We start from the raw sequence: 11,944 nt of genomic DNA, 5'->3' as shown, positions 1-11,944 counted from the left end.
CAACCCTCCACTGGGGCAGCCCTGGGAGAGGCCAGGCCCGCGTGGTACCAGCCCCGTTCCCCGCCCCTGCTTTGCCAGCACCGGCCCCTCATGCAGTGAACATGCCCAGCGGGCTGTGACGGGGCGCCGGGTTGGCGCCAGAAACCCAGCCGCAGAGAGGCTGGTCTGGGCAGGCCGCGCCCTCCTCCCCTGCCCCAGCTGGCTCGTTAACTCACACGGGCCCGGGAGTCCCGGGGTGCCGGGTGCTGAGGGGGAACGGAACCAGCAGGGAGCACATAGGCAGTGGCCTCTCCTGGGGCATCGCCTTTTCCCTGCTACTCTGCCCTCCCTGCCCCGCCCCGGGCTCCCCTTCCTCCACGGTGGTGCCCCACATTACCCCAGCTGTTCTGGAGCCTGCTCGCCCCAGGGAATTGACGCTGTAAAACCATATGCCTGGTAGCGCCCTCCCACGGCCACCCGCAAACCCAGCCATGCCCACTCCTGACATCAGACAAGACACCACGCACAGAGCAGGGCCGCATAGCGCGCGCGCTGCTCAACCTTCTGGCTGGCTTTGATCAGCAATGACTTAGTGAACAGTGCTGCTATTTGACTAGCCTTCATTAGGTTTCAGAGTTAACGTGCCATCACGCTGACCAGGACACTTCACCCCTCTCAGAGATGCTGTTTCAGGCTCTTTGCAGACTCAGGCAGAGCCCATTGCATCAGTGACGCTTGGGTCATGCGTTGAAGGTTTTGTCACAATCATACGGCTAGAGATTTACTTTTCGTGCCTGGAGTTTTGGGGGGGAATTAAATTTTTTTGGGAGCCCAGCGTGTGACATCTCATTTTCCAGGGAATGCTGAGCCCCCGTCCCGTGAACCGGAGATGCCCCCAAATCACTAGTCACTGCTGGAAAGCTGGGCCTGAGAGCACAGCCTGGGTCGCACGAAGGCAGAGCAAACACCAGCTCAACGCCGGCCCTGAGCCGGCCCACTGCCCCTGCGTGGCCAGGAGGCAAGGCCCCTGTGGAATCACCCCCGCCAGCTGTTTGTGTCCATGCAGCCCCTCCAGGGCACGGGGCAGGCCGGGCCCTTGGCCTGGCAGAGCAGGGCTGGAGAAGGGAGACACGCCCGGGCCGGGCAGAGCAGCGGGCTCAGCCTGGTTGACTTCACAGCCAGCTGCAGGCTGATGGCACCAAGACCTCGCCGGGGGCGTCTGGGACTGGTGCAAGGGGCTGTCCTGCCGCGCCTGCCTGGTTTCTTCCCCCCTCGCATTAACGAAGAGCTGGGAAATGAACGCCAGCAGACAGTGTTACGGGTCCGTCCGGGCGAGCTGGGGCCCGCTGGGTGCTCCGCCCCGTGGGACAGATGGGAGTGGCCAGGCCGGGTGATGAGCAGCGCACGTGAGACTTGCTGGGTTCCTGGCGCTGCGGGAGGCTGGCCAGCCACATGCCCTGCCTTCGTGGGGCTGGCTGGGGTGGCACGTTACCCGACCGCTGGCCCGCTAGTGTCATTGTAACCAGGAAAGGGACTGCCCCCTCTCCCCCCCATCCAGCCCTGCCTCTGACCCACATGGCCCTGGTGCCTACCATAGATTCAAGCGGCCCTTGCTGGCCATCCATGCCGGGGAAACTCTCCTAGCCAACCCGTGTGCCCAGGAAGTACCCAACACCCAGGAACGTGTGAGTGACTCAAAGCAAAGAGCCTGGCGTCCCCTGGCGGCTGCACTGGCTGGAATGGTGCCAAGCTGCCCTGAGAAGGGCCCGGCCACGGGGCCTGGGGAACTGGCACAAGGCTGACGGGAGTGGGGTGGGAACGCTGGGTGTGGGGGGCTCCCAGTGACTCTCATGCCAGGCCCTGCCGCTCCCCGCAGCAGGTGCCGGATGGACAGGGCAGGAGTAGGGGCTGTGGGGCATTCACCGCGCCCACTCCTCTCCCAGCAGGGGGTGCTGTAAGGCGTGGGGCAGAGGCGCTGGCTGTGGGGCTGGGGGAGGGCGCTCTTGGTTCGCTGTAGGGCAGCCGTGTCCATTAGCAGCAATGGACGATGCTGCCCTGTGCCATGACGGGCTCAACGGGCGCGAGCGTCGCTGCCCGCATCCCGGGCTCCTCCAGAGAGAGGCGCCAGCAGGACGGCGCAGGCCCCACGTGGCCCACCTGCAGCGTGGGGGGAGGGCAGGGGCCACATGGCCAGAGCCAGGCAGCCCCGCTGTCCCATTAGCACCCCTGGGGGGCAGGGTTCTACACCTGCTGTCTCCCAGCCCTGGCTTTCCATGTCTCGGCTCCTGTGCCATGCGCCAACGGGGACCTACAGGCTGGTGCTGCTGGGATCTTTGCATCATTGGAGTGTCCAGTGGCCCCAGCATCCCCCACTGGGCTCCTCCAGAGACTGAGGCTCTCACAGCCAGCAGGCGAGCTGTGCTGGGACTCCGGGGGCTCCCGACTCGTGCAATACGGCCCACCCCGTGCTGGGCGGTTTGGGAAAGGGGCCTTCTCCCCCTTGCTACCTCCAGCTCAGCTCTGCCCCCAGCTGGGCAGGGCAGGGAAAGCCACCAGCGCGACTCAGCTGCCCCAGCCCCTGCCGGACGCACCAGCCAGCCCTGAGCCGGGGTCTCCTGTTGTGATTGCCCCAGGGATGGCATCGCAGGCCCCGCTGTGCCCCTTGCATGGTGTGTGTGTGTGTGTCCCCTCCGCTCAGCCTGGCGCGGGGAATTAAGGCAGGGCGAGGTAATTGAAGGGAATTGAGCGAGCGGGGCGGTTCTGAGAATAATCGCATTTTCTGGCTCTTCTGTTCCTGCGGCAAATCCCAGCACATTAGCAGCTGCCCGCAGCAACCTCGGGCCGCCCCCGCCCTGCTGGGAGAACGCACGGGCCAGGGCAGCCAGGACCCAAGGCCGGCGGCTGGAGCTTGGCTCCCCTGGCAGGGCTGGTTCCACCACTCTCCTGCAGGAGAGGCTGACGGCAAGGGGTGGGGGTGGGAACATTCCCGAGGGTCCCCGCCCCGCGGGGCTGGGTCGAGGAGAGTCCCTGATCCGGCTGGAGATGTGGCTGGAAAGTGGACTGGACGGGGAGCGGGTGGGTGTTCCTGCTGGTAAGGGGATCCAAGCTGCCCCCCTGGCCGAGGAGCCTGTGATGGGGTGGAGGAAGGCAATGGGGCCGGGCTCTGTTCCAAAGTGCACCAGAGTCAGTTCAGAGACGCTGCTCCAGGCACGACTGGGGGGCTCTGGGGTGGGTCGGGGCTTGGCTCAGTTATTTGTTGTATTTTCCCCTCATTGGATTTTTCCTGAAAGTTGAGAGAGAGTTGGAGGCCCCTGGGCCCCCCCAAAGAGGAGCTCTGACCCCCTCCCGCCGGTGCCCACATCACCTTGGTATCACAAGGGGGGGGGTGGAGGTAGGCAGCCCCCTCACCTGCACCCAAAGCCACCAGGAGCCAGCGTGGATGGAGGGGAACAAGGCTGGGCCCCTGGGGGCCACACATGCGCTTCTGCTCTCTGCCCCAGCTGCAGCTTGTGAGGGGTGGCAGGGTGCCCAGCCCAGCACCCAGAACCCCCGAGTCAGGCCCCCAAGCTCACGAGATGCAGGAGCCTTCCTGGGGGTGGGCGCTGCCCCCCAGCCATGCTGCCCCCTGGCTTGTCACTGCAAGCTCAGGGTACGTCTACACAGCAGCTGGGCGTGTGACACCCAGCCGAGGGCAGACACACACCGGCTTTGCTCCAGCTAGTGCGCTACTAATAGCCACGTGGCTGCAGTGGCTCGGGCTGGGCACCTGAGTATGTGGCTGGGGGCGGGAGGGTCAGCCCTTGGCTTGCCAGCCCAAGTTTCCGGCTTGCCAGCCCAAGTTTCCGACTACTCTGCTTGACGCCCACTATTCTGAGTGTCTGGCTGCCCGTGGGGGGAGTCACTCCCCCGCTGCTGGGTAGACACACACTGAGATTCTCCCCTAACGCCCTGACTCCAGGAGCTGGGGCTTTAAGGCAAACACCCGCTCTCGATCTAGGTTTGCCAATGCTGTTTGGATCTATTCTGGGCGGTGTCATCACATGATGCAAAGGCATTAATGGCTGGCCCATCGGACTCTAAAACTCGCTCCCCACAGAGCCGTCCGTGGCAGTGAGGAGTGGCGGCTGTGTCCCAATGTCACATTTGCAGCCTGTTGTGTAAATAAACACTGCTGCAAAACCTTCATTTGTCAGTGACTCTCAGTTCTCAGTTGTGAGCTGGGGCTGAGGTTACTTTGCTTGTTAATGCAGGTTTAAATGGGTGCATTAGTTACGTCCTCTATTTAAAACACGGAGGATAAAACGGCGCACCATTAGACAACCACAGATACAGCAACACCCCACGGATTAGATTTAATTAACGGGAAACGCTCGACGCCACAAACTGCATTCTGCTGTAACTGCACTGACTTGGCAAAGTCCATTGTTAGAGTCAAGGGCTTTACGCCAGGCAGTGCCGTAAGAGCAGCAGCACTCTGCCCCTGCCTTCGACATGGCTCGGTGTTGAAGAGCGCTCACCGCCAGCCCTGTCTGTTTGCTTGTCTTGAAAGCGGGAGGCAGTCACGGTGGAGCGGAGACTAAAGAGACACTGAATGTGACTTTATGCCGTGACTTGAACTCCGAGCCAGGCCAGGTAAAGACATGCACGCACAGTGCACAGGAGGGGCAGGCGAAAGCACATTACCGGGGTATTTTAAACCCTGGCCTGCTGTAGAAACGGGATGCAACGTTTAATAGTCGTTTTCAGAAAGCCCCAGGCTTTATGGCCCGGGTTGCTCTCAGCAGGCTCCTGGAGATTTATATTGACTTCAGCCTTCTCAGATCCCACCACGGAGCTGCAGGAATCTCTTCTCCAACTCACACAGGCCTGGCTACCTGCAGCGTGGGGCCCTCTCTCCTCAGGCTGGTGGTGGTGACTCCTTGGCGTGGCAGTAACGTGGCCAGTGCAGCCCCTGGCCCGGGGAGCTGCTAGCATCTCCGCCTGTTCTCCCTGCGGCTGCCCCACCGCACCCCCGGGTGCCAGCCAGGCCTCAGGCTGCGCTAGACCCCCAGTCTCTCTACGGCCCAGGTACCACTTGCAGCACGAGCCGGATGCTGAAGGCACCATCACCCACACTGTCTCCCCCACATCGTAGAGCCCCCCACTACGCTGCCTGGGGCAGGGGAACAAACGACCCTGCACTGACCTCTGGCTCGCCTCATTGCGAGGGACAATCTCGCTGCCCAGGCGGCCACAGGCATGGAACCCCCTGAGAATGACAGGGGAACCCTGGGACCCTCCAGGAAGCGACCAGGCCCCTAGCCGGGGGCCAGCAATGTGGCACCACCAAGATGGCTCTCTCCAGGCCAGCCTCTGGCTGCCAAGCGAGTGCCCATCCCCGTCCCCGCTGATCGCACTGAGACCTGCCCGTATCCCAGCCCTCGGGGGCAGCCCCGAGCCGAGCCCAACTGGCGGGATGGTGGCGGGGGGGGAGGAGTTTGCCCTAGAAAAAGAGCTGGGAGCATGCATGTAACTCACAGCCCCTCGCCAACCACATCCCCAGCGGGCACCTGCCGGAATCTCTGCTTCCCAGAAAGGGCGGCCGGCGCCTCCTGCTAACTCGATTCCACGGCGCGGCAGGCCCATTAGGGTTGGGTTTCTCTGCCCCTGCCAGGCAGCTCCGGTTCCCCGCTTGCCGCCAGAGGTGAGGAGCTGCAGCCACGCTGGCTAACTGGGCCTAGGGCCCTTGCCAGAGGCCCCATCCCTTGAGTCCCAGCCCCAGACCGCAGTAGCTGGCAACTGTCGGCTCACGGGCGCGGGTTTGCAGCGCCAGGTTCCCAGTAGCTGGTCTGGGATGTGCACGAAGCCCTAAGGCTCCCCCCGGTTCCCACGCGTCTGGGCTCTGCCTCAGTGCAGATCTGGGGACAGGAGGGGGCAGCGCCAGCTGGGGGGAAACTGACTCAGCAACGACTTTAACGCAAAGCGGCTTCTCGCCCCCCAGGAGCAATCGCCCCCAGGGCTGTTCTGTGGTTTTCTTTTCTTTCATGAAAAAAACAGAACTGATCATTTTTCAGGACACGAGCCTGTTTGAACCCCAGCTGGTTAAAACATCAGAGAGCCTGGGGGAAAACTGCCCAGACTGCAGAACGGTTTCCAAGAAGAGGCAGTTTTGAGCCACTCTACAAACGGCAGCTCCCTCCTGCCCCGTCCCAGCCCCCGGGTTGGGTTTGCTGGAGGGCTTTGGTCTAGCAGGACGGGGGTTGGGTTACCACGACCAAGCCGTGGCGTGACCTGGCTCTGCAGGCCAGCACAAGGGATGGGTCCCTGGCATCTCAGCCCAGCCAGGCATGGACCGGGATAAGGAATCAAGGAGCAGGAAGGGGAGGGTCCCGACCAGCTGTTTTCATAACACAAGGGGGGGCTGGGTGGGGGTGAAACGGGGCAGAAATGCCCCGGCCCGTGGCCACCCAGACAGAGCTAAAGTGAGACGTGAAGGGAGGGGCGGGGGCTGGAAGGGAAATGGGACACAAACGAGGTTAGTCGCATGAATGGCTCGGAGGTGCCCAGAGACCCCGGTGATGGGAACCTACAGCCCAGAACGGAGCCGAGCCGGCCATTCCCAGCCCAGGCTCCTGCACCAGGCAGCGGAGGCTGAAAGAGCAGGTCAGCAGCGCCCCCACCTGGCTGCCACCTGGAAATGCAGGGTCATTCCCCCCCACCCCGGCTCCCTAGCCCAGCTCCCCTGCCCCAGGCTGGCTCTGCCCCACGGGCTTTGCAAAGGAATCAGCCTGCAGCTGCAGTGGGGGGAGCCAGGTGCTGGCTGGGGGAGCCAGTTTCCACTTCCAGGAGTGCCTTTCACATCTAACCTGCCCTGAATCGACAGCCCCACTCCAGCGTCGCAGCCAGCTGGGCTGGATGGCCCCAGGCCTGGCACCTCCCAGCCCCCACCCCTGCCAGAGCCGAGAGGTTTCTCATGCCAGGCTCCATCAACCCCTGCACACACGCTAGTGCTGGGGGCATTAATCAGCCCTGGCATGACCAGGCTCAGCCCAGGAAGCAGCTAGAATAAGCTAGAGCCAAGCTCTGTTCCTGGCAAGGGAGAGGCGGGCACAGAGGGAGGAAGCTTACACAGCTCCCCCGCAGTGGACGAATGGCCAATACTTACCCTGGGAGCCCGGCGCCACTCGCTGCCCCGCCTGCAGCTGCAATAGTCTCAGCCCCCACAAGCTGTAGCTCTGAGCCGGGGCTCCCCAGCAGCAGATCTCGGAGCACTCGGAGCTCAGAGAACGAATCCCCCCCCCAAGCCCAAGGCGGACCAAGCCACATGCAAACCCACCCTGCCACTGGGGACATGAGTTTTATCAGTGCTCATGGGCAGGTCCTCAGCCCAGGGGCTCTCCTAGGAGCAGGGCAGTTCATGGGCCAGGATCAGGCCCCCGGCCTGCAGAGCCCCGAGGAAGGGACGAGGCCAGGGCGGGGTGCAGGAGCTAGTGCGCTGGGGAGCAGAGCCTGCCGGCAGAGGGATGGGCCCAGCAGAGCTGGGACGGCAGCTGCCCTGACAGATGGCAGGGGTGGCAGCCCACGGCATGGCATTAAGGAAGACACAAGTTTCTTTCCATGCCAGCCTCCTGCCTCAGGGCCTGGCTTGAATCCATTACCGCAGCTGTACAGCTCGGTACCTGAGATGGGACCAGGGGTTCAGCCTGTGAACGAGATCCTGCCCCCCCGCCCTGGGCCAAGCAGAGCACAGGATGGCAGAGGCACGTCCCCTCCATGCTGCCCATCAGATGGAGGGTGTCAGTGGGGCAGGTGAGTGACTCAGCCCTTGCCCACAGGCCCTGACACCCAGGAGCCCAGGGGCAGTGGGCTGGGCACGCCTGTGACATACGACTGTGGTTGATTTTACAGCAGCACTGACGTCTGTATAGCCTCATCCCCCACACCGCGAGCCGCCCTTGTCCCGTCCCCCCTTCCCAGGGCTGTACCATTGCATGGCCGCTTTCCCCAGGCTGGGATGGGGCGCAGCGGGTGAGGGCTCAGGCTAGTTATGCTCTGGGGCTGGGGGAAGGAGGGGCACTAGGACTGGGTGGAGTGTGATATTTCCAGTGTGGGCCCTCCCCCCCACTGGGGTACATGCTGCCCCCGCCCGCCCCAACAACCGGGACCCATGTCATAGCAACTGTTTATTCACAGATTTATCAAAAGTCCCAATAAAAACCATCCAACTGCCAGCGTGGGGAGTGCCAGCAGCCCAGGGTGCCTGCCCACCGGCAGAGAGGGTAGCCTAGGGCTCCGGAGAGGAGCCATGATGAGAGGAGGAGCTGCCCTGGGCCCCGGGCTTGGTGCCCGCTGCTCCTCTACGCTGGCAGCTAGCGCGAGCCCACAGTGTGTCCGTGAGAGGGGGGCTCTGCCCTGCAGCATGGAGCGCATTAGTCCCTGTACAGTCTCCATCACTGGGGATGGCTGAGCGGGCAGCGGGAAAGCCGAAGGGCATGGGCGTTGGGTGCCAACAGCCAGTGGCAGGAGCTGCTCTGGCACAGGGCCCAGAGACGCACAGAGGGCCGTGCAGGCAGAGGCTGTCCCGTCAGCGCCGGAGCTGCGGATTCATCTGCAGCAGCCACTCGATGGTCTCCAGCAGGTGGGCCATGCCATAGTGCCGGGCGATGCTGCGGAAGACGTTGATCTGTTCCACGAAGGCCTGCGGGAGCAGAGGGAGAGCTGAGCTGAGCCACAGCACGCAGTGGGCGCCACGGGTTGGCACCTGGGCAGGACAGGGAGCCCACCCGACCCGACAAGAGGCAGGGCACCCGGAGGGAAGCGGGGGAGGAGGGGGTCGGTCGGGGGCAGCGCGTACCTGGGTCAGGATCATCAGGGTGAAGTCTCCAGCACAGCTGCAGAAGACGGGCATGTGTGTGTCCTTCACACCTTTGCACTTCACGCACACCTGGCACAGAGAGGAGCTTTGCTGAGCTCAGGGGCACAAGGCCGGCTAGCCCTGGTATCGGGCCCAGTCCCCCAGCTCAGCCCAGCAGCAGGCCCATGGGACCCGCGGGGCCCTTCAGAGGGGCACTGCCTATTTCTGAGGCTGACACCCACACCCCACCCCAGCCCCTTTGAACAGCCACTACTAACCCGCCACGATAGTGCCAGTCAGAGGGCACCAAGATCAGATGCCGTGTGCAAGGCTGCGAAGTCCCCCGGGCCTTGAGCGGCCGCCCTGTTCCCCCAGACCCTGTGCCAGGCCGTGCAGCAGCCTGCCCTATCTGACGCAGGCAGCCGCGGTAGTGAGGGGCCCATCGAGACAGCTCCCTACTCCTCACCAGGTCCTGCAGCGCGAAGGCCATCAGCTTCTTCTGCAGGGCTTCCACCAGGGCCGTTTCAATGCAGCCCCGCTCATACTCCGCCTGGCAGTTGGAGCACACCCAGCTGGGGGGCACGGTGCCATCCTGAGGGGCCAGAGGCAGGGTGAGAGCGAGCAGGGCACTTGGCAGAGTTCAGCCCCTGGGAATCCCCCAAGACCCCTCCCGCACAAGCCGAGGGGGTAGTAAAGCAAGCCCGGGGGCTGGTACCTGGGAGGGGACGGGGTCTTTGCAGAGATCCAGGTCCCGGCAGAAGTTGCAGTTGCGGCAGATCACCTCGGGGAGCACGTAGGAGCGGCAGGGGTCCCGGAACTGGGCCTCCTCCGAGAACTCGCCCACGTCAACCAGGCGCAGCAGGTCTCGCTTCAGCTTGTTCACCTGGTTGGTTATGTTGGCATCCAGCGACAGCACCTGCCGGAGGGGAGAGCCACACGGGCCACCCGCCACATAAGGGTGTGAGCCCTCTCACGGGGCTGCAGTCACCCACATGGACAGGCGAGCGGGTCACCCAGCGCCCCACTGGCGCTGCAGACACCCTACAGCACAGGCGGGGGAGAGTCCCGCTAAGCCAGCGGGCCCAGGGCTCTGTCGCGCAGCGGGCGCACAGCTCACCTTACAGACGGCTTTGATGAACTCCAGGGCTGGGTTGTTGAGCGGCAGGTAGGAGCCAGGCAGCACTGGGAACAGGTCCGAGGGCTCTGTGGCGTGGCGGGAGCCAGTCACCTTCTTCTGGATCTTCTGGGTGATGGTGAAGAAGCTCTGGGTGAGCTCGTTGGAGACATAGTCCTGCGAGAAGGTGATCATGCCTGGGGGGCGAGGGGAAAGAGGCCCCGTGAGCCAGACTGTGGCGTGACAGGGCAGCCCCCCAGACACCAGTCCCCCAGCACGCAGCCCCCAGGGCAAAGGGAAGAGTTGAACCATCTACAGCACGCTGCCACGGCACTCACCTGGCATGGCGCCCGCTTCACCCGCAGGCTCTTGGGAGGCCTGGCTGCTGGCCCTCCTCCTGACGGGCGTGCTCCCGGGGGCGCTGCGCCGCATCTCCTCCTTCATGCTGTGGTACACGGCGACGATGTAGGCTGGGAAGAGGGGGACAGAGGCAAGTCTCCAACCATGATCCTAGCACGGCACCCACTGTGCTCGGGGCCGCCTGAGGAGCCCCTCCCCTGGGGGCTATGGGCATGCACCTTCCAGGGGCTGGCTGTGCAGCGCCAGCACAAGGGGGTCCCGGCCTGCGCTTGGGGCTCTCGGCGGCTAGCCCCTCGCACACCGTCAGCAGAACGGCCAGGGCCCGTAACTGAATGGGCACAGACGGGGAGCCCCACCGGGGGGCAGCCGTGAGCACCGGGGAGGGGACGCACTCACCCGACACAATCATGAGGAAGTAGCTCTGGCAGGAGGCCGCCTGGGGCAAGTACTGCACGATGTTCCAGTTGTTCTCCAGCAAGTCCTCCACACTGGCCTCCCCGGGCTCTTCCTCCTCCTCTGCCTCCCCCTCCTCTTCCTCACTGTCCTCTTCATCCGCTGCTTGCCTTTTGCTGGGGCCCATCTAGAGCAACGGGCCAAATGCTGGACGGTTCCATGCCTGACCCCTGGCCCCATTTCACCTCCCTCGGGGCCAACAGCGCCCCACGCCTAGCAGTGGCAACCCATTCCTCTGCCCCCACGCCTGGAACAGCCTCTGCATCCCTCTTCTCAGTGTGCCCCCACCCCGCCCCAGGCTCTTACCGCCCCACAATGGACACTGGAGGGCACGGTCCCCTTGATGCCCCCGTAGTTGGCCGGATCCATCCACAGCAAGAACTGCCAGCAGCGGGAGAAGGAGATTGTCAAGGAGTGGAAGATCTCCTTCGAGTGGATGCTGGAGGAGACGAGATGGCAGTCAGCCAGTGACGCATGGAGACCGCGGCTCGCCCCAGGCTCTGCCCTCTACTCCCACCTCAGTTTCCTGGGGCCCCGAGAGAGGAGGGCAATGTGAGATGTGTGCTGTACGTGGGGGTGCCACTCCCCCCCACTCAGCCAGCCAGCCGAGCCCCCTCCCATCAGACCTTCTTGAAGGGATGGGCCTGGCACAAGATGCCTGGAGTGTGGCTCTGCTCTGACCGGTGGCATCTGCCCCACGGAGGCTCCGGGCCTGGGGACGAAGGAGCACCGCTGACCCTGGGGCTCCAGGACGACACCAGGCTGCGCTCATCAGGCTGCCCGGACCCTAAGCTCCGCCCAGACCCCAAGGCCCATGTGGAGCCCCTGCACCCTCCTGGCCTGGGCGCATGCTGGGAGCCAGCCATACCGGGGTATGCTGGGCTAGCTGCCCTGCAGGAAATCCAACGGCCTGCGTTACGCAGGAGGCAGACTAGCCAACATCTGGCCGGCGTGTCTGGTTTGAAAGCACCAGTCTCTGACTCCAGCCCGGCCCTGTAGGGATGCTCTCTAGGGGACCTGAGGGGGCTGCACGCGAACGCCGCACCTGTTGGTGATGTACTCCACGTAGGCCATCGCGTCCTCAATGCGCTGCTTCTTGGTGCACAGGATGATGCGGTTGAAGTTGGCATAAACCACCGAAGAGCCGAGACGTTTGAACTCAGCCACCAGCCTGGGGGGAGGGGAGAGCAGCAAGTGAGGGAGGG

At 63.9% G+C, this 11,944-nt stretch overlaps 1 protein-coding gene across 1 annotated transcript in view; it reads right to left on the bottom strand.

Moving 5' to 3' along the window:
- Window positions 1-6,451: 6,451 nt before the first annotated feature.
- Window positions 6,452-11,944, bottom strand: part of POLE (DNA polymerase epsilon, catalytic subunit) — a 32,865-nt gene continuing 27,372 nt past the window's right edge. The window contains exons 41-49 of the mRNA XM_067550180.1: window positions 11,785-11,910; window positions 11,046-11,178; window positions 10,683-10,866; window positions 10,265-10,396; window positions 9,930-10,123; window positions 9,528-9,728; window positions 9,279-9,404; window positions 8,813-8,902; window positions 6,452-8,656 (exon numbers count right to left, since the gene is read on the bottom strand). Coding sequence (XP_067406281.1) covers window positions 8,543-8,656; window positions 8,813-8,902; window positions 9,279-9,404; window positions 9,528-9,728; window positions 9,930-10,123; window positions 10,265-10,396; window positions 10,683-10,866; window positions 11,046-11,178; window positions 11,785-11,910 — 1,300 coding nt within the window. The 3' untranslated portion in view covers window positions 6,452-8,542. The remainder of the gene's footprint in view (window positions 8,657-8,812; window positions 8,903-9,278; window positions 9,405-9,527; window positions 9,729-9,929; window positions 10,124-10,264; window positions 10,397-10,682; window positions 10,867-11,045; window positions 11,179-11,784; window positions 11,911-11,944) is intronic.

Source organism: Emydura macquarii, unplaced genomic scaffold (genome assembly GCF_026122565.2).
Source record: "Emydura macquarii macquarii isolate MOO-44397 ecotype Brisbane River unplaced genomic scaffold, CSIRO-AGI_Emac_v2 contig_1254, whole genome shotgun sequence".
Lineage (NCBI taxonomy): Eukaryota > Metazoa > Chordata > Testudines > Chelidae > Emydura > Emydura macquarii.
The sequence above is the reverse complement of the archived record's forward strand: the minus strand, read 5'-3'. Positions and strand labels throughout refer to the sequence as shown.